The sequence below is a fragment of the Megascapheus bottae genome, chromosome 7, assembly GCF_031878675.1.
Source record: "Megascapheus bottae isolate mThoBot1 chromosome 7, mThoBot2.hap1, whole genome shotgun sequence".
Lineage (NCBI taxonomy): Eukaryota > Metazoa > Chordata > Mammalia > Rodentia > Geomyidae > Megascapheus > Megascapheus bottae.
This window is the reverse complement of record NC_143515.1, coordinates 78,284,945-78,312,070: the sequence shown is the minus strand read 5'-3', so window position 1 is coordinate 78,312,070 and position 27,126 is coordinate 78,284,945. Positions and strand designations below refer to the sequence as shown.

Genomic DNA, 27,126 nt, shown 5'->3' with positions numbered 1-27,126 from the left:
TTATCCCTGACTCAGCAGACCCTGCCCCTCTGCTCTGATTGGTTGAGCTTAGGGTCACACTCTGCTCGCGATTGGCTAGTTTGAATAGGGTAAACTTATTTGCATACAGTGACATTGAATAAGATTGAATTCACAAGTAATCTCAAAACGAAGCCTCACCCTCTGGTGTTTCTTGAACAGTCTGGGATGTGTTGTAATCCATCTTGCTGAGAAACCATTTCAAAGATCCTTATATCGAATAAGTTCCTTGTTTTCTTAACAAGAGTCAGTCCACCAGGCACAGCAGGAACTTTTAAGCAACACATTTATATAAAAAAGACAGTTTGTCACTCATCATGCATTTGTCTCGTTTTCCTCTTTACTGTTCTAGACTGTTCCAGGTCTCTCGTTTTCTAGTCTCTTTTGTGTTGTTTTCATTCTTTATGGGAACCTGTTCTTTGCCTGTGGAGGGGTCTAAAGAGGTAATGGGCTCAGAGGTGTGCCTCAGATACAAGGAAGTAGCTGGTCCACTTTCCCCAAACTCAAGCCTCTAAAGCCCAGCTGCTCTGAGGGGCCCCTGTACCCCGGATGGGGGACCCTGGCTTGGCTATTTCTGCACCAGCTAGTCGCATTGTGCTTTTCCATCCCCTCTCTCCTGCAGCATTCTGGATTCCTCTGGGGTCCCCCTCCCTGTGCCAGCAAGCTAGTTTCACTTCAGAGGCCTCCTGCCAGGCCCTGGCAGAGCGCAGGCACAAGATGCCCTTCTCTATGGCAGACCCCCTGCACACTACAGGCTTACCTGTCACCCCAAACCTGTGTGAATAGTTCATGGGTGAACTGACAGAAACATGGTCCGTGATTTTTCTCTAGGAACTAGAAAAATGCCGGCTGTGCCGTACCTGGCTGGCCAGGAAGGCCTCTTCGGAGCAACCCTCTCAGCGTGGGCATCCTTCCCACCAGTAGCTAGAAAGGATCGAGGCCTTTGAGCGGTGACAGGGCCGGCTCATGTGTGCTGTGTGTTGGTGTTTGTCTGTTCCGGGGTGTGTGTGGTATGGGGCAGTGTGGTGTGTGTATATAGTTTATGCTGTGGTGGATGGTGTGTTTGGGATGGGTGTGTCTGGTGTGTGTGTGTGTGTGTGTGTGTGGTCTGAAAGGTGGATATGTGTGGATAGACCTGTGTATATAGTGTAGGTATGTGGTATAGGGGGGTGTGTGTGTGCGCGCGCATATGTGCACAGGGTCAGATTCTGTCTGGTCCAACTCAGATCTGATTTCTGTTTCTCCTTAGCAGGACCTGTTGCTGGGTGGTTTCCAGACTGTCCTTTTAGTGTCTGAAGATTTGTGGTCCCTCCTGCTGTCTTTGGAAAAAGCCCAAGCCAGGCAACAGCCCCACACTCCACAGAAACCCGCCCCAAACCCTGCACACACTCCCTGCACACTCACTGCCATGAAAGAAGTGACCTTTGTCCTTCCAACGCCTCCCCCCACCCCCACCCTCCCTCCTGTCCATCAAATTTGTGGTCCCTGGATTGCCTGGAAGATAGGCACCTGGGAGGGCAGGCAGCTGCCATCCCGCCTGCCCCGCTGCTGTGAGACCCAGTTTCTTCCTCTGCTCATCTTCACTTTGAAACACAGGAGCTGGTATTCTGGAGTTTGAACTCAGGGCCTCACGCTCTTGCTGGGCTTTCCCATTCATAGCTAGTGATCTAGCATTTGAGCTACATTGCCACTTCTGGCTTATTGCTGTTGACTGGAAATAAGAACGTCAGATTTGTGTGCTGGGGCTGGCTTTAAACCAGAATCTTCAGATCTCAGCCTCTTGCGTAGCTGGGATTGCAGATGTGAACGGCTGTGGCTGGACCACAGAGCCAGCCTTGGAGACTGTTTCTCTCTGGAGGGGGGCTGTGGCTGGCATCCTGGCTGAGCATCTTAGTGGAGCTGAGATGACAATTCCTGTGTGCCCCTTGTCCCATCCAGGTGGGGACTGGCACAGGACTCCACACAGCCAATGCCAGAGCCCAAGGAAGCTGCTCTGGCACCAGGGGCTGGCAAGCCAGAATCACAGCCAGGCTGGGTGCGGGGCTGGCTGCCCCAAGGGTACCGACCTCTGTCCACCATCTCCAGCCTGCTGTGGCCTCTAGTTTCTGTCGGACAAGGGAAAAACCCAGAGGTTTCCTTCCTCCGAGTCTGGGTGCTGGGCTCCAGGGAGTAAAAGAAGCTGGGCGGTGAAGCAAAACGGTCACTCAAGACACATACGTGCCATCAGCCAGGGGAAAGTGCCGTGGAGAGGGACCCGAGCATGAGGGCAGTTGTGACTTGATGGGGTTCTGGAAGAGGCTTCTTTAGGAAGCCTGTTGAAGAAGCATGCATGCTGAGGACTGAGCTGAGAGACCAGTGGGACCCTCTGCCCTCGAAGGAAGGAAGGGCAGAGAAGTGGAGGGACTCAGCTGCAGTCCCTTCTAGTCAGGCTCTCCTGGGGTGCACAAAGTCTTCTCTTCATCCCAATCTAGTGAAGGGAAAAGACAAACGATGTCACAAAAACTGGCGTCCCAGTAGAAATAAATGAAGACTAGTGTTGGACTGCAAAGGCGAGAACCATGGTACCAGGTGTGGAAATGTATCTTGGGGAAGTAATATTTGTGTAGGGCTTTGGTGGGTGGATAGGAGCTCAGTGCAGGACTGAAGTAGATCTGACCCATGGATGCACTGGGGTTTGCCCAGGCACGGGGCATCCCAAGAGAGCCTCCCGTGTCCCTCTTCCTCCTCCTGGGGCAGTTTCTGCCAAGGAAGCATTCCTTTGGGGATTCTTCTCATCTCCCACCCTGGGCGGTGGCATAGAGGCAGCATGGAGGACAATGGCCCCGGGTGGGGAAGGATTCCCTGCTCTGCCTGGCTGTCTCTACCTCTCTTGTGTCTTGTAGGCTTTCAGGCCTCACAAGGCAGGAATTGAGCTACTGGAGATGGGCACAGGGCCAGGGAAGTTTTACAAGGGCCAGTCACGCTGGGAGCCAGTGGCTCACGTCTGTAATCCTAGCTGCTCAGGGCTGAGATCTAAGGATCACGGGTCAAAGCGAGCCGTTGTTGAAACCTTTTTTGTTGGTTTGTTTGGTCCTGGGACTTGAACTCTAGGCCTGGGCATTGTCCCTGAGCTCTTCAGGCACACTGCCCTGCCCCTTGAGCCACAGCACCACTTTTGGTTTTCTGGTGGTTAATTGGAGACAAGAGTCTCAAGGACTTTCTTGTGCCCTGACTGGCTGTGAACCGTGATCCTCAGATCTCAGTCTCCTGAGTGGCTGGGATTACAGGCGTGAGCCACTGCATCCAGCTTGTGAAACTCTTCAATCCATTAACCTCCAAAAACAAAAAACAGAAGTGGAGCTATGGCTCAAGAGGTAGAGTACCAACCTTGAGCAAGAAGAGAGCTCAGGGGCAGGGTCCAGGACCCTAACCACGTGTCCTTCAGCAGCGCGGTGAGGACCAGGAACCATAACAGTCCAGTTTCCTCCCCCCCCCCCCCCCACATTGGGCACTGGCTGAGCTGGCTCCAGAGGGCCAGGCTGCTGCTGTGCCTGAAGCCTTTTCCCACACCCTGGCAGGCCTCAGGCCTCAGATCTGTTAGGCCTCCTGTAGAGGCCCAAACTGCCCTGCATCTGGAAATAGAAACCCACAGGCGTTGTGAATACACACTCGAGTGACTAAGGGATAGAGCAAGCGGAAGACCCCAGAGTGCTGGTGAACTTGGAGAGTGCTCCTGTTCAGTGGCTCTGCTTTCAGCCATTTAATACCCTTCCTCTGCCCCGCCCTCCCAGTAGAGATACAACAGCACAGATATAATACATTACACAGGCATATGAGATTTTTTTTTCTGTCCAGGGGCTTGAACTCTGGACCTGGGTGCTGTCCCTGAGCTTCTTGGCTTCTTTTGCCCAAAGCTGGTACTCTACCACTTCAATCACAGCTCTACTTCCGGCTTTAGTTATGTATTTTTCTTGTGATTAATTGGAGATAGGAGCTTCACAGATTTTCCTACCTGGGCTGGCTTCAAACTGCAATCCTAGCCTTCTGAGGAGCTAGGATTATAGGCATGAGCCACCAGAATCCAGTGCATATGAGCTTTTTTACTTATTTTCTCCAATCACATTTTAAAAGGCGCAATAGGTATGATTAATGTTAACAACTTGATTTAATTCGCTTCATACCAAAGGGAACCATTTATTATTGCATGTGTAACCAAAATAGAGAAGGTTTTCATGAGATTCCCGTCCCCCCCCCAACCCCTCCCATACCATATCAAATCATCAATATCCAGTGTGTGTTTTATGTGAGGACACATCTGAGTTCAGACCAGCCATATTTTCAGTGCTCAGCATATGGAAATGGTGGATTGCCATGTGGAACAAAACGTTCTAGGTTATACATGGAGAAACTGAGGCACCATCCTAGCTGTGGCCCAGGTATGTGGAGGGTGGAGGTGTCAGAGCTCAGGCCTGGAGAGCGTGCTCGCCTGCGCCCTCTAGTGTCTCCCTGATCACATCTCAGCCTGTGAGGGCCCAGCTGTGTCTTCACCTCCCCCACCCCATGAACCTGGTTCCTGCAGCCCCCTGGGACCAGACTGAGTTCTTTCCTGGGAGAACGGCACTAGGGCCTGGCTCTTGGAGGAAAGAATGAGACAGGTCCGTGTTGTTTTGGAAAAATACGGTCCAGGGCAGGAGCTCAATCCAGGAAGTGTGTGTCTCACCCAGAGAAGGAGCTAGGATGGGGTAAACACACCCAGCTGTTTCCTGTCCCAGCCCGGACAGAACGCTGCTCTCATCTTGTCCTGAGCCCTGGCCTTGTGAGGACTGGGTGTCCCGTCTCCCCTCACCTCCCCTCAGGGTCCTGGGAAGCTTTGGAGCCTGGGCCAAGTGCAGCCTGGGCCTTGAGCTGGTGCGTCACGCCGGGCTGAGGGGACATTCCCTGAGCTCAGCCAGCAGCAGCTGCAGCTCTGCCATTAGTAAAGCTTTCATTGCTGGCCGTGTCAACTCTGGGGGTCTCTAGCTGTGTGTTTATTTTTGCTTTTCTTTACAATTTAGCACATTAAGAACAATAACCGGGTAGCTGAGAGATGCTTCAAAGAGCTGCATTCACGCCTTCCGCGCCCCGTTTCCCAGGATGTGCGTGGTCTTAATGGCTCCTCGGAGCCCTGTGCAGTAGGAAGCATTTGAAGCTGAGAAGGAAGGGGGTAGCCACCCCCTCCTGTTCCCAAAGAGAGGAAAGTCACACGGATCAATGAAGCCAGCCCTGTCCGCTGGGAAGCGGGAGGCAGAACCATGGCCTTGTGTCACCCCAGAAAAGCTTGCTTCTGGCCAGCCATCTTCCCAGGAAGCTGAGTGTCAATAAAACTGGTCAGGCTCTCCTGGGGTGCACAGTGCTCAGTGCTAGCAGCGGGGGTCACAGCAGCTGCTCTACCTGTTCCCCGTTGTTGGCGGCTGCCTGAGAGACAGCCAGCCTCTGCCAAGCTCACATAGGCCCTTTGCATTTCGTGTTTCCCAGGGCCCTTGACTTGCCTGGAGCCTTCTGCTTTACTTGGCATTTGTAGGCTCCATCTGACCTCTCTAAGTTACTGTAGGGAGACCACGTGAGACTGCCTGACACAAAGTTTAGCAGGGGACCAACCACAGAGGCAGAGATCCAGCTGAGACAACTCTGGAGGTGCAAGCATGGGGAGAAGGCAGCCTCTGCCCTGCAGTTACCCATCCTGGCATCCAAAAGTGCACCCTGACGCTGCCATTGAGGCACCGTCCCTGAGCTCTTTTACTCAAGGCCGCCACCCGATCACTTGAGCCACGGCTTTTTGGTGGCTAACTGGAGATGAGAGTCTCATGGACTTTCCTTTCTAGGCTGACTTCCAGCCACGATGCTCAGAACTCAGCCTCCCATTTGGTCAGCATGTTTGGCTGGTCCTCGAGTGCTCCAGTCACGCCTCCAGCACAGTGGCCTTTGCCAGCTATGTCTTCTAAGGCTAAAAACATACCATGGTACCCAACAAGAAGAGAGCTGTCAGAACAAAGGAACTGGGTTGATGGGTGCAGCCACTTTGCCCTGAGCTGAGGAGGGTGAGGGAACCCGCCACCAGTGAGTGCTGCGTGAGTGCTCAGTGCCAAGTTCTTTTGCTGTGACAGTGGCCAGGGCTGCCGGGGCGTCACCTCGTGGTAGGAGTGGAGCTGTGATGTGTTTTGATGCTTGCACAATGGTGGCCTTGCCTGGGTCCCTCCAGCCTGTGGCGCGGGACCCACGGCCAAGCTGGTGTCTTGCAGGTATAGTCACCGCCGCCGGCCGCCATGGGCAAACAGAACAGCAAGCTGCGGCCCGAGGTGCTGCAGGACCTGCGGGAGAACACCGAGTTCACCGACCACGAGCTGCAGGAGTGGTACAAGGGCTTCCTCAAGGACTGTCCCACCGGCCACCTGACCGTGGACGAGTTCAAGAAGATCTATGCCAACTTCTTCCCCTACGGCGACGCCTCCAAGTTCGCTGAGCACGTCTTCCGCACCTTCGACACCAACGGGGACGGCACCATCGACTTCCGGGAGTTCATCATCGCGCTCAGCGTGACCTCCCGGGGCAAGCTGGAGCAGAAGCTCAAGTGGGCCTTCAGCATGTACGACCTGGACGGCAACGGCTACATCAGCCGCAGCGAGATGCTGGAGATCGTGCAGGTAGGCGGCGGCGGGGGGCCTGGCACCCGCCGGGCACCTGAGTGCCAGCCTTGAGCAAGCAAAGCCAAGCAAGAGCACAAAGCCTGGAGCCCAAGCCCCACTACTGATGATAATGATAATAATAATAATAATTCTTATTATTCATGATAGACACTAGCTGCCCATGTTTTATACTGATGCAGTTTTTTCCCTGAATGTTCTTTGTGATTAGTCGGTCAGATCTGCAGGTGGGAGAGCCGGTGTGTGCCCTGGGGCGGCCTGCCACCGCCTCTCTGGACCCCAGAGATCCCTTAAGCATCCTCCTGGCCCTGTCCACCTCCCACCCCCAGCCTTCACCATCTTCTCAACTTCATTAGCATGTCTGGACGCCTTTCCCTAACCTCCCATCTCCTGATGAGGCGAGGACCCCAGGCCTCCAGACAGCACATGACCGACCCGCCCGCCCGGGTGTTGCCGAGAGCAGGGCGGAAGGCCAACCACCCAGGAAGATCCTCTGAGCACCTGTGTGCCTCTTTCAGGCGATCTACAAAATGGTGTCATCGGTGATGAAAATGCCAGAGGACGAGTCCACCCCGGAAAAACGCACAGACAAGATCTTCAGGCAGATGGACACCAATAACGATGGTAGGGACGGGGTATGGAGGGGGTGTGTGTGTGTGTGTGTGTGTGTGTGTGTGTGTGTGTGTGTGCGCACGTGCGAGCAGACGCTGGTCCTGATGTGTTTGGGGACTCCCTCCTTTCTGCAACCCACCCACCCCTGCCCACCCACTGTGGCTAGACTCCGCATCCTGTCCCCTGCTGTGTGGCGGTGGGCTTGTTGCTGGTCCCTGGAGCTGTATACGAGGGGCGGGAGCGGAGGCGGCGTGCTGAGGACTACAGGATGGAAGGGTCCCAGGTCATGAGACAGATCATGAGAAACTGACCAGGCCTCCCTGATTATCACTCCAAGGTTCCCGGCTGCTCAGACACCCAAAGAATCTAAGGGGAGCTGTCAGGCACAATAGTGTCGTCTTTTCTGCTTACACCTGCTGTGCCTGGGACCCTGAAAAGCTGGTCTCAGAGGAGCTGTGCGTGGCAGCAGTGCCTGTGAGGACATGCCCCGATTTTGCCTCTGTCTCAGCCACGCTGCAGGCCAGGCTGCCTGGGCGGTCAGCTGGGGAGCCAGAACTGATTTGCTTTTAACCCACCAAGAAAGGCAGCACGAAAAGAAGAATGCGCTCCCTGGGTTGTGCCGAGATTAAAAACACGCTAATGCTGGAGAAAGTGCTTTGTAGAGTCTTAAGTGCCCAGGGCAGGTGAGTGAAGGACTGAGCCCAGCAGGAAGACACAGCCCTGCTGAACCGGCGCTGGCAGAAAGCTTCCAGACCACAAGGGAAGCTGGGCTCAAACACCTTCCCACAGAAAACAAGACAGCCTCCTGCCTCGCGTTGCCTTTGACTGAGTTGAAACGTGTTTTCCCGTCGGCAGCATAGCGAGAGGGGAGACTGTGGAGTCGGATAGACTGTACTCATCTTGGCCTTCTCGGCCTCAGTTTGCTCCTCTGCGGCGTAGGGACCACCCAGTGGCCGAGAAGCTTCGCCCCCCCCATGCCTCCAGGGCCCTGAGTGTCGGCTGGGGTAGCGAAGTATCCTGGCATCCTCTGCACACTGTGTTTCTCAGGGACTGCTGCCCTGATGTGCTACTCATTAAGAACCCAGGGCTGGGAATGTGACCTGGTGGGAGAATGCCTGCCTAGCATGCGTGAAGCCCTGGGTTCGATTCCTCAGTACCACCTATACTGAAAAAGCCGAAAGTGGTGCTGAAGCTCAAGTGATAGAGTGCTAGCCTTGAGAAAGCACAGGAACAGTGCTTTCTGAGTTTAAGCCTGAGGACTGGAAAACAAAACAAAAAACCAGAATGTAATTTAAAGGGAAAAAAAGCTTGTCAAAAAGAAACTTGGGCTGGGCTCGGAGGCTCACACCTGTAATCCTTGCTACTCGGGAGGCTGAGATCTGAGAATCACAATTCAAAGCCAGCCCGGCACTAAAGACCATGAGACTCTTATCTCAATTAACCACTAGAAAACTGAAAGTGGCACTGTGGCTCAAGGGGTAGGGAGGTAGCCTTGAGCTGAAGAGCTCAGAGACAGTGCTAAGGCCCTGAGTTCAAGCCCCAGGACTGGCAAAAACAAAAGATAACCCTAGTTCAGACACTGATGGCTCATGCCTATGATCTTAGCTATTCAGGAAGCTGAGGATCTGAGGATCCCAGTTTGAAGCCAGCCTGGGCAGAAAAGTCTGAGGTGTTCCTCTCTAGTTAACCAGCAAAAGTCCAGGAGTAGAGGTGTGGCTCAAGTAGTAGAGTGCCAGCCTTGAGCAAAAAGCCAAGCAAGAGTGTATGCGAGTGCATGCACACACACACGCACGCGCACGCGCACACACACACACACACACGCACACACACACACACACACACACACGCAGACACACACACACACAACTGGCTAACCCTGTCTCTCCCGTCTCCACCCACAGGCAAACTGTCACTGGAAGAATTCATCAAAGGTGCCAAGAGTGACCCCTCCATCGTGCGCCTGCTGCAGTGTGACCCCAGCAGCGCCAGTCAGTTCTGAGGACGTGGCGTGTGGACAGTGCAGAGAAACAGCCTCTTGTTGCCAGTTCAGCTTTGCTTGTACCAGTGGCAGCATCCTGTGGTCACTCGCACTCTCCAAGGACCAGGGTCCTGGCGTCCATCACACTGCTGGGCCTACGCCTCCTTCCTCCACCTGCCCAGAGCAATGCCCCACCCCTCCCACCCGGCCCAGCCCCTTCCAGGGCCACTCCCAGCGAGGGCATGACGGGAAGATCCGCCTCAGCTCCCTGGCCCCGACCCCCAGGGAGCCAGGGGCTGAGACTGAAGATACGCCCAGTGACTGTGGGATAGGTGGGGACAAAGGCCGATGGGGAGGGGAAGTCCCTCCCTTGCATGGCTCCTGCCCTGGTTCCTCCTCCCACCAAAGCCGCTCGCATGTACATACTCCGTGGTCTCCTTTCTTGAATACATAAATTATGTGTATGGTGACGTGACACGTAACGTGTAGGTCCTGTATTTAATGCCTCTGATTGCTTCTGCAGCATGGCCCCCCCTCGTGGCCTGTGGTCCCCTCGAGCCCGGTTGTTCTGTGGTATTTATATACTCTCGATCTGCCTAGTTCACAGAGACGCAGGTGACCCGGGCTGCGGAGGGCCTGCCACCAGGCCACCGCCGCCGGGCGCCTGTGCTCCGTCTTCCCTGTGGATCCGCCTGCCATTTCTTGTATTAAATTGATCAAATAAACTGTTCCCTGAGCGTGGTGTTCGTCGTGGGGGCTCTGTCCGTGCAGTTAGCGCTCTCCAGTGAAAGTGGGATTTCTGGCATCCCGGCTGTTGGGAAATGGGGCCCCTCCATGACCCAGGGGTGTCAGTGCTGTTGTCAATAAATCTGGCCCCAGCCAAAGAAAACCTGCAGAGCCTGGCACCAGTGGCTCACACCTGTATTCCTAGCTATTCAGGAGGCTGAGCTTTGAGGATCCTGGTTCAAAGCCAGCCCAGGAAGGAAAGAATGGGAGACTGTCCTGGCTGCGGCCCATTGATAGTATATTAGACTTGAGCACAAAAGCTCTGGGACAGCATCCAGGCCCCGAGTTCAAAGTCCAGGAGTAGCATGCGTGTGCACAGGCACACACACACACACACACAGACTCCAAGTCAACTTTCATCCTCAAAGCCGCCCCCTCCCTTTCGCACAGCTGCTGTGGTCTAGAGGAAGAAGCAGCTCCTTTCTCTAAAAGGAAGAACGCCTCCTCCCTGCCAGCCTCGCAGCTCACCAGCCAGCTCCTTCTCCACACACCCTCAGGCCAGTGCCCTGGCAAAGCACCTGACATGACTGGCTGAAGAGCAGCCCATCTCCCTGACAGGGAGCAGACACAGGTACCACAGGGTCGGCCATGAGCCACCGCTGGCATGGGCTTCTCTCCGCCTCAGGAACTCCTCATCCTGGGCCTGGCAAGGTCTCCGTGCTGAGCACCTGCTGGTTTGTTGACTGGTCGTCTTAACACCTCTCCACTGCCCAATGCTCTCTGTGGTGGTGGTGGGACAGCAGGGCAGTTTTTCAGTTCCTCCCCCTTCCACGCTGCTCAGCCTCGGGGTGGGGGAGGGCTGCAGAGGACAAGACCATGTAACCTTGGGGCCAGATTTATCCTAGCACAGAGGCAAGGTGGTGACTTGGGTGTCTCTGGCCCAGAGGAGGTGTAAAATTCCAGAGGTGCTGGGATGTTACAAGCATTACTTCTGGGACTGACAAGGGTTAAATCAGTGCTTGGGTGGGGCGAGCTGCAGTTGCCATGGGCAAGAATCATGGAAAGGACATAGAATGAGCACTGTGGGTTTTCCAAGAACAGAGGCAGTGAGATTGGATGGGTGGGTGGATGGATGGATGGATGGATGGGACTGAATGGGTGAATGGATGTGGAGAGATGGGTAGACAGGGATGGATGGAGAGAGGGGATGGGGAAAAGGTGGGCAAATGGAGAGGTGGTAGATCAATGTTGGATGGATGGATGGGTGGGTAGATAGATAAATGATAGATGGAGGTTACTGGATTAATCCTGAGAAACTGGATGTGAATAAATGTGATTCTGGAGGCTGAAAGATCCCAGAAGAGCTGAGAAGTAGTTTTAGTTCTAATGTCAAGGCAGGACAGCCAATGCTCTCACTCAAAACATGGCCTGGGGCCGGAGATGTCCCCTGGGGCGGCACCAGAATCTCGGCCGGAAGGTAGACTTCAGAATCCCCACCCCATCCCCACACCAAGCCTGGCAGTGTGCTAGGACTCCATGTGAGGTCGGAAGGGTGGCTCTGGGCTCCCCACTCCCTCCCAGCCTCCTAGCCTCCCAGCCTCCCAGCCTCCTGCTGGCCTGCCCTGGAAACCCAACTTCTTCATGTGGCCCCTAGGCTGCTCAGAACCAGGCAGCGCCCTCCTTCCCACAGGGACCCCTGGCTCATCCCTACAGCCACACCATCCTGCTGGACATGTCTCTGCCCTTGCCTGTGAGTCAAGGGATCACCTTTACGCTCTATTCCCTGGCTGCTGCAGGGTCCTGGGGTGGGGGGGGTCTGGCCAGGCCAAGAGCTCAGGACTGAAGGCCAAGTAGGTATGGGCTCAATTCCATGGGACTCGGCTCCAGGTGTGGGAGCACGGGGTGAAGATGAGGCACCCTAGATGGACTCTTAGGGGGACAGCATGGAGCCTCTAGGTCAGCGCCAGAGGCCTGAGACCCAGTCCCAGTGGGGTGGACCGCAGGCGGCGGTGGAGAGCCAGTGGGCCAGCCACTGCTGTGCAGGCTCCGTGCGGGGACTGAGCCAGCTCAAGAGGCCATGGCTGAGGTCATAGGACAATGGAACAGAGGCTAAAGAGGCCCTGCCCTCCTCATGTAGGACGGCTGCATGGGGTGGCATGGACGGCCATGTGAGCTGGGAAAAGGTTTCTCACCAGGACGAGTCTGTCAGGTCTTCCTTAAAAGGCCCAGGTGCCAGGCAGATAGCTCTGGGTCCAAGCCACCCCCAAAGACCTACAGCTCTTGGCCCAGGAGGGGGTCTCTGGTCACTGTGGGCATTGCACAAGGGGGGGAGGGGCTGGCTGCCTTGACTACATCTTAAAGCACAAAGTGCTGCTGCCACCTGGTGGCCGTGACTGGGAACATGGCGGAATACTTAGAGCAGCTAGGTCGGCTGTGGCAGGATGGCCACCTTATGGGGGCCCACACAGCACACAGAAGTTAGGGTGGGGTTTCTGGCACCCACAACGCAGAGATCTGTGGGTAGTGCTTCCAGAGAGAACACAGGGCTCTGAGGAAATGTGAATTGCAGCTAAGCTGCAAATAATGTTTTGGTTTACCTAGGTACCAGGCCTTACATTTTTATTTCCTAAATCTAGCCACCTTACCAAGCCACAGGCCGAGCCTGCAAGAGTACCTGGGACAGGTTAGGATTTGGAGAGGCCAGGCCCAAAGCCAGCCCAGGGCCCTGCATATGGGCGAAGCCACCGTCCTATCCTCGGTCTGCCCTAGCTCCAGGCTCCCACTTTGGAAAGCCCTGCAGCTAGCTAGCAGGAACCCTGGCACTGAGCCCTTTGTCCCCCTGTCAGCAGGTCATTTCAGGCAATTTCAGTCCATGTGTTAGGTTCTGGGTTCTACAAGAACCCAGGGCCTGGCCTGCCTCCTATTTGACCAGGGGGCAGCCATGGTAGAGCCTTGTGCCTAGAGCGGGGGAGCTCAGGCTCAGCTGGATCTGTCCAGCACTTGGCTCAGTTCCCAGGGGGAAGGAGGCTTCAGGTACCAGGGCCCCAGTGGTCAGGGTGGCCTCTGCTGATGCCTCTTCTGCTGCTGAGTCTACTCAGCGTCCCTTGTTGGTTGAAAGCTGTTTGGGAAAGGTTGCCTCTCCTCCCTCTAGTCCAGAGATGGCTCAAAGAAAGCCCCAGAGCCAGACCCAGATCCAGCATGGCAGAGAGGTACAGAATGAAGGTTGGCCCCTATGGGAAGTGGCCAGCTCGCCACTCCTGCAAGAATAACCTGGGAAGCTGGGCGCTGGCAGCTCATGCCTGTCATCCTAACTACTCAAGGGTCTGAGATCATGGTTTGAAGCCAGCCTCGAAGGAAAGTTCATGAGACTCATCTCCAATAAACTGCTCAAAAAAGCCAGGAGTGGTGCTGTGGCTCAAGTGGTAGAGCCCTAGCCTGGAGCAAAAGAAGCTCAGGGACCGTGCCTAAGCCAAATTCAAGCTCCAGGACTGGCCAAAAAAAAAAAAAAGTGAGTGAGCATGGTGGCTCACCCCTGTAATCTGAGCTACTTAGGAGGCTGAGATCTGAGGATCGAGGTTCAAAGCCAGCCCAGGCACAAAAGGACCTGAGACTCTTATCTCCAATTAAAATGGGAAGTGGGGCTTGGCTCAAGGGTAGGATGGTAGCCTCGAGTTGAAGGGCTAAGGGACAGTGCCCAGGCCCAGGGGTAGGGTGGTAGCCTTGAGCTGAAGAGCTCAGGGACAGTGCCCAGACCTAGTTCAAGCCTCATGACCCACCAAAAAAAAAAAAAAGTTTGGTTGGGAGTATTGCCTAGTGGTAGGGTGCTTGTCTAACATGCATGTAGCCCTGGGTTCAATTCCTCAGTACCACATACATAGAAAAAGCCAGAAGTGGTGCTGTGGCTCAAGTGGTGGAGCGCTAGCCTTGAAAAAGCACAAGGACAGTGCTCAGGCCCTGAGTTCAAGCCTCAGGACTGCCAAAAACAAAAATTCATGAGACACTTATTTCCAATTAACCACCCAAAAACTCTTAAGTGGAGCTATGGCTCAAGTAGTAGTGCCTTGAGCGAAAGAAAGAAAGAAGGAAAGAAGGAAAGAAGGAAAGAAAGAAAGAAAGAAAGAAAGAAAGAAAGAGAAAGAAAGAAAGAAAGAAAGAAAGAAAGAAAGAAAGAAAGGAAAAGAAAAGAAAAGAAAAGAAAGGAAAAGAAAGAGGTTTGGGACAGTGCACAGGCCCTGAGTTCAAGCCCCAGGACCAGCACATACGTGCGCACGCGCGCACACACACACACACACACACACACACACACACACACACACACACACACACATGCATAGTTAGGATCACTGGGGAACCTGCTGAGGAAAGGTGGCAGCCGTCCCCGTGTGGCCCACAGGAGCACGGGAGCCCAGGACACCCCAAGTGAGGCCTGGCAGTGCTGGGGCCCCAACAAGAAGGCAAAGTTGTGCTCAGCCAGGAACTAGAGGGCAGGCTGCTAGCGGCGTGTGTCCTGTGATTTCTGTGGTGGCCGCAGGCTAGTCCTGGCAGAGCCGTTCCCTCAGCAGGTCTGCCACTCAAGAGTCTGACTGGGTGGGCATTTTCTCTAGGGAAGGCAGCGAGGCCATATGCTGACACTCCAGGGGCAAAACGTTCTGCTTCTTGGGTCTTGATCTCTTGAGCTGACCAGCCCTGCAAAGATGAGGACCGGGCTTGACCAGCTCCTCCCCAAGCCAGCCCACCGGCCACTCCTCCCACTGGTTTCAGAGCATGCACAAGGGGAGGGAAACCCCAGCTTACTGGAGTCATCAGATGCGTTCGTGGGCTGAGCTTGTGGCTGAGATGTCCTTCTCTGGGCTTCTTCCTGGCAGCAACACAGGGAAACTTCAGGCTCCTCTCTTCCCCAGGCCTCCAGTTTTCCTAAATTCTTCCAGAAATGTTCTAAGTATGTGTTAAGTATGGACACATGCACATTTCCACACCCTGCTTGTTCACTATTCCACTGGTACATAAAGACCCATCCCGAGCCATCGATGTCATCTGTGTCCTCTCAAATAGCGTTTCTGAACAAACTCTTCTACAGCCAGTGCCATAATTTATTGTCTTGAGTATTTCAGAAAATTTCTTGGAAGTGGGTCCAAGATCAAGTCATTTTCTCTTGGCCTCTTCCTCTAGCCACATCATTCCTCCTTTTCCACCTGTGGTGTGAACATATCTGTCCTCTTAGCCAATCCGACAGGTGAGAAAAATATGCATTTTTCTTTTTTTTTCTTTTTTCTGGTTGAGGGACTTGCACTCTGAGCCTGGCTTAAGGCTAGCCTCTACCACTTTGAGTCACAACCCCACTTCCAGTTTTTTTATGGTTAATTAGTGCCTGGCTAAGATATGCCTGCCTGCCTGCCTGCCTGCCTGCCTGCCTGCCTGCCTGCCTGCCTTCCTTTCCTTCGTTTCTTTTTTGCCAGTCCTGGGGCTTGAGCTCAGGGTTTAGGCACTGTCCTTGGACATTTTTTGTTCAAGGCTAGCACTATGCCACTTGAGTCACAGTGCCACTTCCGTTTTTTTGTGTATGTGGTTCCAAGGAATGGAACTACCACTAGGACAAGCTTTTGGTCCTAAGATACATATTTCTAAGGTCAAAAATTTGATTCACAGCCAGGCGCTATGGCTCACGTCTGTAATTCTGGCTACTCAGGAGGCTGAGATCTGAGGCTCAAGGCTCAAAGCCAGCCTGGGCACAAAAGGACCTGACACTCTTATCTCCAATTAACCTGTAGAAAAAGGGGAAGTGGATTTGGCCCAAGTGTAGGGAGGTAACCTTGAGCTGAAGAGCTCAGGGGCAGCTCTCAGGCCCAGTTCAAGCCCCATGTCCCCTCACCAGCTTTAGATCCTAGGTCTGGACAGACATCTAGCATTGCACACAACACCTGCAAATGAGAACCTAAGAGCTTCTTGGGCCAGAGGTCCCCAGGCCATGCTTAGCCTTGTCAGCATCTGGACACGCTGGGCCCAGTGGCTGGGCCAGGCTGTGGACAGTAGGGGATGACCCAAGACAGCTCCCGCCCACCCCCCCATGGTGAGCTACAGTCCTAATGAGCTGAGGGTGGCCTCCAGACCTCCAGTATCCTCCCTGGCTGAACAGTTCTGTACTCTTTTCAATGTAAACTCCTATCCAGTGGCCTTGGGAACTTTCCAAATGGAAGCCCAAATCTAGCAAGGTTTGGTGTTTAGCTCAGACTTGTGGCATGAACATCACAGCCAATTCTCTTCCAACAGGTGAGCCCAACACGGAGGCTGTCCTGTAGTGAGTGGTCACACGTGGTGGGCAGTACCGGGGCTCCGGAGAGGGAGGGTGGCCTGCCAGACACAGCTTTTCTTCTTCCCATTATGCCCAACTCAAGTTATCTGTGCTCCACAGCTGTCTTCATAACCGGAAAAGACCAGGTGGCGTCAGCCTGTCAGTCTAGCCGAGGGACTCTTCCCTTCCTCAACTTAGACACGCTCCTCTAGGGGGCAGAAGTCCTTGTCTTTCTGACCCTCCAGTGGTGCTGGCAAGCCTCTACAATGTTCAGAATCGTTGTGTGCACTAGTCCTGGGCACTGTCCACTGGCTTTTAGACTTCAGGTTGGAGCTAACACCCCCTTGCTTAAAAACAAAACAAAACATTAGAACAATAGGTAACCTTTTTAACTCAGTCTGGACTAGAACTCCTATTCCCCCACACACACCTTTTTTTGCCCCTGGGGCTTGAACTCAGGGCCTGGGCACTGTCCATGAGGTTTTGTTCAAAGCTAGCATTCCACTTGAGTCACAGCACCAATTCTAGCTTTCTGTTTACTGGTATTGAATCCAAGGATTCATGCATGTTTGGCAAGCACTGCCACTAGGCCACATTCCCAGCCCCTCATAACTCCACTCTCTTGGCCTTGGCCTTCTGAGGAGTTTACTGTGGGCATTTCCCACAAGCATCTAGAATTTATTCCTCGCTTTCTTCCTATGGCTCCCTAAGCAGCGAGTTTAAAAAGCCAAGGTTCAGCAGTCTGAGAGCCTGACATCATTCAGGGAAGCAGAGGTCCAAGCTGAGTCAAAAAACAAAGGCCAGGGCCGGGAGTTTGGCCTAGTGGTGGAGTGCTTGCCTAGCATGCATGAAGACCTGGGTTCGATTCCTTGGTACCACATACAGAAAAAAGCCAGAAGTGGTGCTGAGGCTCAAGTGGTAGAGCTCTAGCCTTGAGAAAGTCCAAGGACAGTGCTCAGACCCTGAGCTTAGGCCCAGGACTGGCAAAAAAAAAAAAAAAAAAAAAAAAAAAAAACAAAGGCCAGTATCAAAGCCAGACAAGAAGGTAAAGGCTTTACGCTTTAGGACGTAATAATTGCCAAGTAGTAGTAGTGTATTCTTAACTTGTAACTAGGAAAAATGTGTTTTAGGGTTTATAAAGGGGGACTGGCTAGACCACCCTTGGTGCCACACACACACACACGTTTTGGGCTTTAGAAAGGGGGACTGGCTAGACCACCCTTGGTGTCACACACACACACACGTTTTGGGCTTTAGAAAGGGGGACTGGTTAGACCACCCTTGGTGTCACACACATGCACGCGTGCGCATGCACGCGAACACATGACTGCCCCAGCAGTCTCCTACATCCCTTTTACTTAGGTGGTGGCCCAGCCAACCACAGCTGGGCTGCACAAGCCCCATGAAACACTAGAACGGACACCACACAGCACTTCCAATGTCTCATTATTTCAAGATACTTTATTTTCAAAACAGCTCCCAACACTAAGCTTCTGGCCCTTGCTGCCATTGTACAAGCTACAAATGCTTGCTTGGCAGCGAAGGGCACTCTTTATAACATGTTGGAAAAGTGAATAAAAATCCATAGAAAACAAATATGCAAATAGTTTCCATAGGAACACAGAAAAGTGTGGCCCCATCTCCTAGTCTTTTGTTATTGCTGAGTCTGTGCCAGCCCTATTCTTACAAAGACATTCAAAACTAGCAGTAATTAAGTTAAGTGGTCCCCCCAAATCCCTTAATTCAAGCTACACTTGCACCTGACAGCTACAAGAAGTTTCTACACATTGATACTGGCAGACGTGCAGGCCGCTGGGCGCCGCTCCAGGCCGCTCTCCTGGGCGCAGGACAGGGGCAGCATGCTAGCGTCCTGCTCCTCCACACCGGCCGGGAAGCCTTGCTTCTGGACTTGCTGCATGAGCTGCCTGAGACACAAAGAAAGGACACTCAGAATGCTGTCACTCCCCATGGGACAATTGGTTTCTACATCATTAGCAATCAACGAAATGCATCTTTCAAGCATGAGCACTGGTAACCTGGAAACTTCATGAGTTCACGCTGCTCTACCACTTTGAACCACAGCACCACTTCTAGTTTTCTGGTGGTTAATTGGAAACGAGTCACAGACTTTTGTGACTGGGCTGGTTTTGAACTGTGATCCTCAGATCTCAGCCTCCTGAGTAGCCAGGATTATAGGCATGAGCCACTGGCACCTGGCTAAGATACTCAAATCCAGGAAATACAGATCAGCACAATCACAAGAATTTTTTTTGCTGTATGTAGCTCAATCTAAAGCAAATAAATGATTTCTTATTCAATCAGACACGGAAGCACAAATTCAAGAAGGTAAGAAGATCTAGATCTAAGGACTGCAGTTCAAAGCCACCTCAGGAACTAAAAGAAGGTGAGACTCTTATCTCCAGTTAATCATTAGAAAATGGGAAGTGGTGTTGTGGCTCCAGGGATAGTGCCCAGGCCCCAGAGTTCAAGTCCCATGACCCCCGCCCCCCCCCAACAAAGTAAGATCTCCTTTCTGTATCCCCTGCCTTTTAGCTCAATGCTGGGTACTGAACCCAGAAACAAATGCTTGTCACTTCGGCCTCACTCACCACATGGGCCGTGACATCACATAATGGATAGTTGGCCTCTGGAAGCCATTGAAAGTAGAAGCAGCAGCCACAGTGTAGGCGCCCATATTCTCAAAGAGCATCCAATCGCCCACGTGCATCTCGGGCAAGTCACAGCGCTCAACAATGCGATCAAGGCCATCACACGTGGGTCCCCAAATGCTGGAGGAGTAGTACTTCTCATCAGGCTTGGGTCTCTTCTGCAGGAGGGGCTTGACGTGTGCGTGATCATAAAGGATGCAGTTGAAGGATCCGTATACGCCATCATTCACATAATACATGAACGTCTGCTCATTCAGCTCATCTTCATCTGCAAACAGATTCATCTACATTACCATACTTTGCACTAACCTCCAGTTAGTTACCCTTGCCAAGCCTCCTCTCCTCAGCCATCGCACATACCATCAGAGCCACTCTGCTCTTTCCATACGATTTTTTTGGCAATGATATTAACTGCAAGTGTGAATGCAGATGCCACATAGTATCTGCCTGGCTCGGCGATAATCTGCACTCCAGAGTCTGATGGAAAGTACTTGTCCAGGGCTGGGTTAATCACACTGGTAATCTAATGAATAGAAGAAAGTAACCACTCATTATAGGAATTCACCTGGAGAAATAAGGCTGCCCCAGAAGCTGCCACCAGCAGGCCTGCACACATCTCCCTTGACACCAACCAGCATGCACATCCCTAGTGCTCCACTTCGTTCTTGCCTGGGCACCCTATCTCCACCCCTTCACATGTGCTAGCCATGCTGTTAGCAATTAAGTACAAAATCGATCACAGTCAAGTGTCCAGGCACCAAACGCTTCATTTAGCAAATATAGGCCAACAAGCTTTATATTCTGCCTAGTCCACATAAATTGTAACAATGTCCATCTATTTATTAACCTCAGCACTATATAGTTTCACTTCCTATGAGACTAAACAGTTAAAAATGTCAATGGTAAGTACAAAGTCTAAGAAAACCTATTGCATAATGTTCTGAAGTTATCATGTTCTCTATTCTATAACAGCATTTCTTAATGTATAATCAACACTCCAGACTCTTCAAAAGGCTGACTTGTATTTTTAGAAAATCAAGCGGAGGGGACAGGAGTTTGGCCTAGTGGTAGAGTGCTTGCCTACCATGCACAAAGACCTGGGATTAATTCCTTGGTACCATATACACAGAAAAAGCCAGAAGTCATGCTGTAGCTCAAGTGGTAGAGCACTAGTCTTGAACAAAAGAAACTTAGGAGCTGGATGTGGTGGCTCTTGCCTATAATCCTAGCTATACATGAGGCTGAGATCTGAGCTGGTCAGGTTCAAAGCCAACCCAGGCACAAAAGGACCGGAGACTCTTATCTCCAATTAACTTCTAGAAAATGGGAGGTGAGGCTTGGGTCAAGGGTAGGGCGGTAGTCTTGAGCTGAGGAACCAATCTCATGACCCACAAAGCAAAAAAAAAAAGAAACTTAGGGACAGGATCGTGCCTAGACCCCGAGTTCAAACCCTAGGATTAGCAAAAAAAAAAAAAAAAAGAAAAAAGAAAATATTAGCAGCAGGTGCCTATGGCTCACATCTCTAACGCTAGAGAGTTGGGAGACTGAGATCTGGAGGATCATAATTTGAAGGCCCACCTAGACAGGAAAGTTCTAAGCCTACCCTTTTCTTGCATGGGAGAGCTGGATGTGGTACACACATACCAGCTAGACAAGGTGCCTGTTAGGAAGCCTAAAATTAGCTGATGACGCTCAGGCACATTTGAGAGCCTATTTCAAAACACACATGCTGGGCACCAGGGGCTCACGCCCGCAATCCTAGCTACTAAGGAGGGTGAGATCTGAGGATCGAGATTCAAAGCCAGCCCTGGCATGAAAGTCTGGGAGACTTATCTCCAATTAACTACCAGAAAGCTGGAAATGGTGCTGTGGCTTAAGTGGCAGAGCACTACTAGTCTTGAGCTAAAGAGCTCAGGGACAGACCAGACCAACCAAACACAAAAACAAAAGCAAACCAAGAAAAACCAGGCAAAATTAGGCTGAAGATATGGCTTACTAGTAAAGGTAATTGCCTCTAGCAAGTAGTTGAGTTCAAACCCCAGAACCACAAATAGAGGGGAGAATACTAGCAAATAAAAATTCAAATATCACAGAAGTCATTCACTGTTATACCAAGCAATACTTTTCATGCTTATCTCACCTCTTCAAATTTCAACTTCACATCCTCAGATCCTGGGAAGCCACCACCAATATCCAGCAGATACATGCTGAAGCCAACCTCAGCCTAGAATGAAGAAAGCCGGAAAGTCAAGCAACTAGGTGGAAATGGGTCCAGACTTCTGCAAGAGGGAATGCCGAGGTGGGAGCTGATATCCTCATGGGTCTGTGTACTCACCCCCATGTCGAAGACACAGCGGGCATCAGAGACAGCCTGCACGAAGGTTTCTGCATCGGTACAGCCACTCCCCACGTGGAAGCTGAAGTAAAAACAAAAAACAGATGCTAGGGACGTGGCTTATTGGTAGTGACTAGCATGCATGAAGCCCTGGGGTCTATTCCTCAGAACCACATAAACGGAAAAGGTTGGAAGTGGCGCTGTGGCTCAAGTGGTAGAGTGCTAGCTTTGAGCAACAGAGAGGCTCAAAGACAGAGAGCCCAGACCCTGAGTTCAAGTCCCAGGACCAGGGAGAAAAAACCCAGATGCCACGCCTTACATTTCCCCAAATTCCAGTGGAAATGGGTTTAGAACTTGCAATACATTGCTTACTATCTTAACCTCCAAGTATGCCACCAAGATCTCACCTGACACCAATGACATCAATATTTAGCTCTTTTGCTCGTTCCAAAAGAAGTCTGCTGGCTTTGAGTGTGGCACCAAATTTAACACTGAGGCGACAGACTGCTTTGGAATCATCAGTGGCGATCCGCAAAACCAGCCTAGAAGTGAGGAGAACCAAAGTCAAATCAAGAGAACCTGCTCTCAGTACAGGCCAGACACTCGTCCAAATGAATCTGACATGACTTCTTTTTGTCGGCCATTGGGCTTGAACTCTGGGCCTCGGCACTGTCTGGGCTTTTCAGCTCAAGGCTATCTTCCTACTACTTGACCCACAGCCTCGCTTGTTTGTTTTCTAGTGGTTAACTAAAGTAAGAATTTCATGTTCTCCTAGCTACTAAGGAGGCTGAGATCTGAGGATCAAGGTTCAAAGCCAGACTGGGCTCTAAAGGGACCTGAGACTCTTATCTTCAATTAACCTCTAGAAAATCAGAAGTGGGCTTGGCTCAAGGGTAGGGTGGTAGCCTTGAGCTGAAGAGCCTGGGCTGAGCTCAATCCCCATGATTGGGCATACTGGCTCACGGCTGTAACCCTAACTATTCAAGAGGCTAAGATCTGAGGACCAAGGTTCAAAGCCAGCCTGGGCCCAAGCCTCACTTCCCATTTTCTAGAAGTTAACTGGAGATAAGAGTCTCTGGTCCTTTTGTGCCTGGGCTGGCTTTGAACCTTGACCAGCCCAAGCAGGTGCAGTGGCTCATGCCTGTAATCCTAGCTACTCAAAAAGCTGAGATCTGAGGATCAAGGTTCAAAGCCAGCTCTGGCACAAAAGGACTGAGGATCAAGATTCAAAGCCAGCTCTGGCACAAAAGGACTTGAGACTCTTATCTCCAATTAACCTCTAGAAAAAGGGAAGTGGAACTTGGCTCCAGGGTAGGGCAGTAGCCTTGAGCTGATGGGTTCAGAGACAACGGCCAGGCCAGTTCTCAAGCCCCAAGACTCACAAGAGTTTCATGTTCTTTAATGCCTGGCTGGCTTTGAACCTTGATCCTCAGACCTCAGACTCCTGAGTAGCTAGGATTACAGGTCTGAGCCACTATACCCAGCTTGACTTGACTTTTTAAGTCAACTGTTTCACTGCCTTTGTAGTCAGACACAGAGTTACAAATTAGCAGCTACAAACTGGGTAAGAAGAAAAGCTTAGGGCAAGGAGTTTGGGCTAGTGGCAGAGTGCTTGCCTAGCATGCACAAAGACTTGGGTTTGATTCCTTGGTACCACATACATAGAAAAAAAGTCCAAAGTGGTGCTGTGGCTCAAGTGGTAGAGCTCTAACCTTGAGAAAACCCAAGGACAGTGCTCAGACCCTGAGCCCAAGCCCAGGACTGGCCCCCCTCCAAAAAGAAAAAAGAATCCCACTGCACCACCACTCTCAGAGGACTCACTTTGCCTTTGGATGCGCTCTGGCGACTTTCAACAGCTCCACCTCACTGTCAAAAGTCATCATCTGGACTCCACTGCTGGCTGCATACTTGATCTGAGACACTTGCTTACAAGGGTTTGCATAGATTATCCTTTTGGAAGGCACTCCGAGGCTTTGCACCAACTGTATTTCAGTCTGAAAAAAAAAAAATGTTTGCATCAGGCTTCCTGTGTGTGTGGTCGGAAGTGGACCTCCTTGGTGTCCTCTGCTCAGCTCCTACCACCTCACCAACACAGGACCATCATCTAGAGTATCTTCAAACCCCCTGCCTTTGCTTACCTTACTGGCACAGTCAAAGCCGGTGCCGATGGCAGCCAGGGCACTCACTATGGCTCTGCTGTCATTACATTTCACTGCATAAAAGGGAGTAACTCGGGGAAGAGCTTTTAACCATCTGAGATGCTTCTTTAGAATGTCTCCGAGGTCTGCGACATAAAAGGCATCCTTATCATCCTGTAATGACAGTGGATACAGGTAAGTTGTTAACAGTCTCGCAGCCACAACAGGAAGCTTCTCTCCCTTTCTCCCCAGCCTTTAATTCATCTAGCTCAGAACTACTGGCATATGGTCACCACTATCATTGGGCAGTTTATAACTAGTTGAACTCTAAATCCCTGACAACACATACATGTTAGGGCTGGATGCTAGGGAGTTATCTGTTAATACCAGGTATTCAGGAGGCAGAGAGATCTGGGGACTGGTTCAAAGCCCAGCTGAGGCAGGAAAGTCCATGAGACTCATGTCCAATTAACCACCAAAAAGCTAGAAGTAGAGCTGTGGCTCAAGTGGTAAAGTACAAACCCCAGTTGAGTAAAAATGTTCAGGGACAGTGAACAGCTCTGAATTCAAAGCCCCAATACTGGCACAAAAACAAGACACATACACTCCAGTATTTCACTACATTTTCTTTCCAAGACCACACCAGGATTTCCCATTGGCCAGCTATGCCAACTGCTACCAGCTCAGCATGGGCCTCAAATCCTTACCGAAGAAGAAACTTCATTAATTTTTTGGTCCAGGATGTCCTTGGCAGTAAAGCCTTCATCGAGGATATGGCAGTCAACCTCTTCCTTATTAAAGTGGCTCATGGTTGTGGCTCTGAATGTGCCTCTGAAATGCAACAAGCTCCAAGCAGCCAAAGAGTTCACTCTGAAGATTTAGCAAGAACTCTTCTTAACAAATGAACCTGCAACAAACAAGTGGCAAGCTGAAAACTTCCATGGAAAACCAAGAGATGGAATGAAGGAAGCAATTCTCCAACAGAGAAGCTGCAGCAGAAATACACTACAGAAAGAAACCCATGAATGTGCTCTCTGGGGATCTCACCAAACTGAAAGATCAGGCCTTGTAACAGCACACTACAGGAACTGCAGGTCAAGCACCCACATTTTAAGTAGATCACTCAATGATGTGGAATCACATACTCCTGGGCATTGAGTGCCATGGCCCGATAAAACCTCTGCAGTGCAAACACTGGGTTTTCAAAGCAGCACACTAAAAAAATCCCAAACATAATATGCTGTCTCCAAAGCAACCTGCAGACACCTGCAGAGCACTTAAATACTGCAGGGTGCGCAGGCTTCTCTCAACATAGCTTGATGCTATGAATAAAGGCTTGCCAGTCTTTGAGAACTGCTTCAGTTCCTTAGAAACTTATCAGCGTTGCAACCACTACTCAGTCTCGTGTATATGGTTTTTTTTATTAACAGCAAAGACTTTAGTTAGAAAGGGATCATACATTTTCTAACAATTGTATGAGCTAATACTAGCTGTGTAGGTATTTTTAGAAGCTAATCTCCAAATCAACACAATACACTGTTGGTTGCTGTCAGCTAAGCAGAATAGTAAGTATTCTGGAACCAGTGCTGCCTACCAGACTGCAATTCTGGTCATTTCAGCTGTCCCTATGGGCCAGAGACCTGCCCCCACAGTATCTATGACTACCACAGAGGTCATCTTGGCTAACCTTATGAGTAAAAAAATAAGATTATGCTAGGATGAGTAAAGGGCATTGTCCCTGGCTTTCATGAAATGTGACACTGGTGAGAGTTCAGGAAATTATCTCCCTGCCTCCTTTTTGGTGCCAGTCCTGGGGCCTGGGTTTTTTTGCTCAAGGCCAGTGGCTCTATTAACCTGAGCTACAGGTTCATTTCTGGCTTCTTTGGAGATTAACTGGAGATAAGAGTTCCAAGAAGTTTCCTGCCTCAGCTAGCTTTGAGATTTGCATTCTCAGATCTCAGCCTCCTGAGGAGCTGGGGTTACAAGGCTGGCCACCAGGGCTCAAGCTCCCTTTTCATTAAACTGTTAATGAATTCAACCCATGCATGGTATAACTTGCTTTAAGCTTCCATTCAATGTGACCTTTTGACATTGTGGACCTCCTAAATTGCCTGAATCACCCGAGGGGAAAGCCAGCCCGCCTCTTTTCACTGGCTAACAAGCATGACATTTACAACAGACTGATAAATGGGGCTCAACCAGGAACCAAATGGTCTTGTTAAATATTTGAGGCAACCTTCAGGCCTATACTTAACCTTCTCTCCTTGGAAACCCACGATCCCTTAGTATTTTCGCTTTCTTTGTATCGTTTAAAGTGCTACTTAATTTTTTTTTCTGGCAAAAAAAAAAAAAAGAGTTCCTTAGGAACACTTTAGTTTCCGCCTAGTCTCCTTTAACTATAAACAGATGGCTCGAGGCACGCAGAGGGCAACCTTCAAAGATACCGCGAATCCCGACAGAAACGTAGAGCTCCCCGACTCCAGCCGGTTTCGGGTTGAGTCGAGGGAGCCCCCGCGTCCTTTGTCTCCCGGACCTTCCCTCCGGCTGCCCCGGTGAGTTGGGACGCGGGGAAGCCTCGGCCCGCCCGCCCGCCCGCCGCGCTCCCCGTGTGCTCCGAGTCACGCTGCCCGGCCCTTTCTCCCCGGAGGCCCCGCCGCGCTGGACCCACGCCGGCCTCCAGGCTGGAGAAAGGGGGTGCGGCCGGCTCCCCTGCACCTGCCGCGGGACCTAGCGGTCGGCGGCGCAGCGGCCTCGCCGCGGCTTCCGGCGCTGACGTGGCCAGGGGCCCGGGTGGGTTCCGGGGAGCCGAGCCGAGCGCAGCCCCGCGCCCCGCGCCGCCCCGGCCCCGCCGAGCCCGCGCCAAGGACGACGTGGCCCCCAAGGTCACGACCCCGGGTGCCGCCCCGCCACCCGCCCGGCGCGAGCGCGCGGGGGCCACGTGCCCGCCGGCGGCCGCGGGCCGGTCCCGAGTGGGGACACGTGGTCGCGGCGCCCGCCCGCCGCCCCCCGTCCTCACCTCAGGGCGTCCGCGCGCCGCGCGCCGGCCCCATGGAGACGCCGCCGCCGCCCGAGCCGGAGCCGGAGCCCGAGGAGCGCGGGCCGCCCGCCGCCGCGCCCGTCAGCCGCCTCGCTCCCGCCCGCCGGAGACGCCGGCCCGAGGTGGCGCTGAGCTGCTGGCTGAGGGCGGCCGGCGGCGGCGGCGGCGGCAGCAGCAGAGCCTGACAAAGCCCGGACCGGCGCCGCGCCGCTACTTATACGCCGTGCGCGTCGTCATGGAGACGCACCAGCTCAAACCAGCCGCGATCGGTTCCGGCCGGGAGGCCCGGGGGCGGGGCGGGGCGGGGGCTCGGCCGCTGCCAACCCCGGCCTGGGGCGCGGAGGGAGGACAGGAGGAAGGGCGGGGACAACGTCAACGCGGCGGGGCCCCGCCCGCCCCGCGCGTGCCCGCCCGCCTCGCAGGCGTCCGGGGCCTCCGCTCCGCCCCGCCCGGGCCTCGCGCCGCGCCCCGCGGCGGGCCCCGCGCACGCGCACCACGCCCCGCGGCGGGCCCCGCGCACGCGCACCACGCCGCGGGCCCTTCCGGCCGCGCGTGAGCCACAGGCGTTCGCGTACGCGCACGCGCGCCGGGCCGCCGAGCGCTGGCCTCCGCGCCGCGGGAGACGGCTGGGCGCCCCTGGGCAGGAGCAGGGGTCGCGGACCCGA

General features: G+C 52.7%; 2 protein-coding genes across 4 annotated transcripts in view; one reads left to right on the top strand and one right to left on the bottom strand.

Annotated features, from left to right (window-relative positions):
* The window catches only part of Hpcal1 (hippocalcin like 1), an 80,834-nt gene extending 70,832 nt beyond the window's left edge, over positions 1-10,002 (top strand). For all 3 annotated transcript variants that reach the window (XM_090337453.1, XM_090337451.1, XM_090337452.1), the window contains exons 3-5: positions 6,276-6,677; positions 7,196-7,301; positions 9,191-10,002. In XM_090337453.1, the coding sequence (XP_090193579.1) occupies positions 6,300-6,677; positions 7,196-7,301; positions 9,191-9,288 (582 nt within the window). In that variant the 5' untranslated portion in view covers positions 6,276-6,299 and the 3' untranslated portion in view covers positions 9,289-10,002. The remainder of the gene's footprint in view (positions 1-6,275; positions 6,678-7,195; positions 7,302-9,190) is intronic.
* Positions 10,003-17,723: 7,721 nt separating this feature from the next.
* Odc1 (ornithine decarboxylase 1) lies at positions 17,724-26,649 on the bottom strand. The gene is made up of 10 exons (XM_090337450.1): positions 26,441-26,649; positions 24,132-24,331; positions 23,425-23,598; positions 23,108-23,280; positions 21,694-21,828; positions 21,287-21,368; positions 21,092-21,175; positions 19,312-19,474; positions 18,892-19,219; positions 17,724-18,207 (listed from the first exon to the last, which is right to left on the bottom strand). Exons 2-10 carry the CDS (start codon positions 24,231-24,233, stop codon positions 18,063-18,065), a joined length of 1,386 nt encoding a protein of 461 aa, XP_090193576.1. The 5' UTR covers positions 24,234-24,331; positions 26,441-26,649; the 3' UTR covers positions 17,724-18,062.
* Positions 26,650-27,126: the final 477 nt, after the last annotated feature.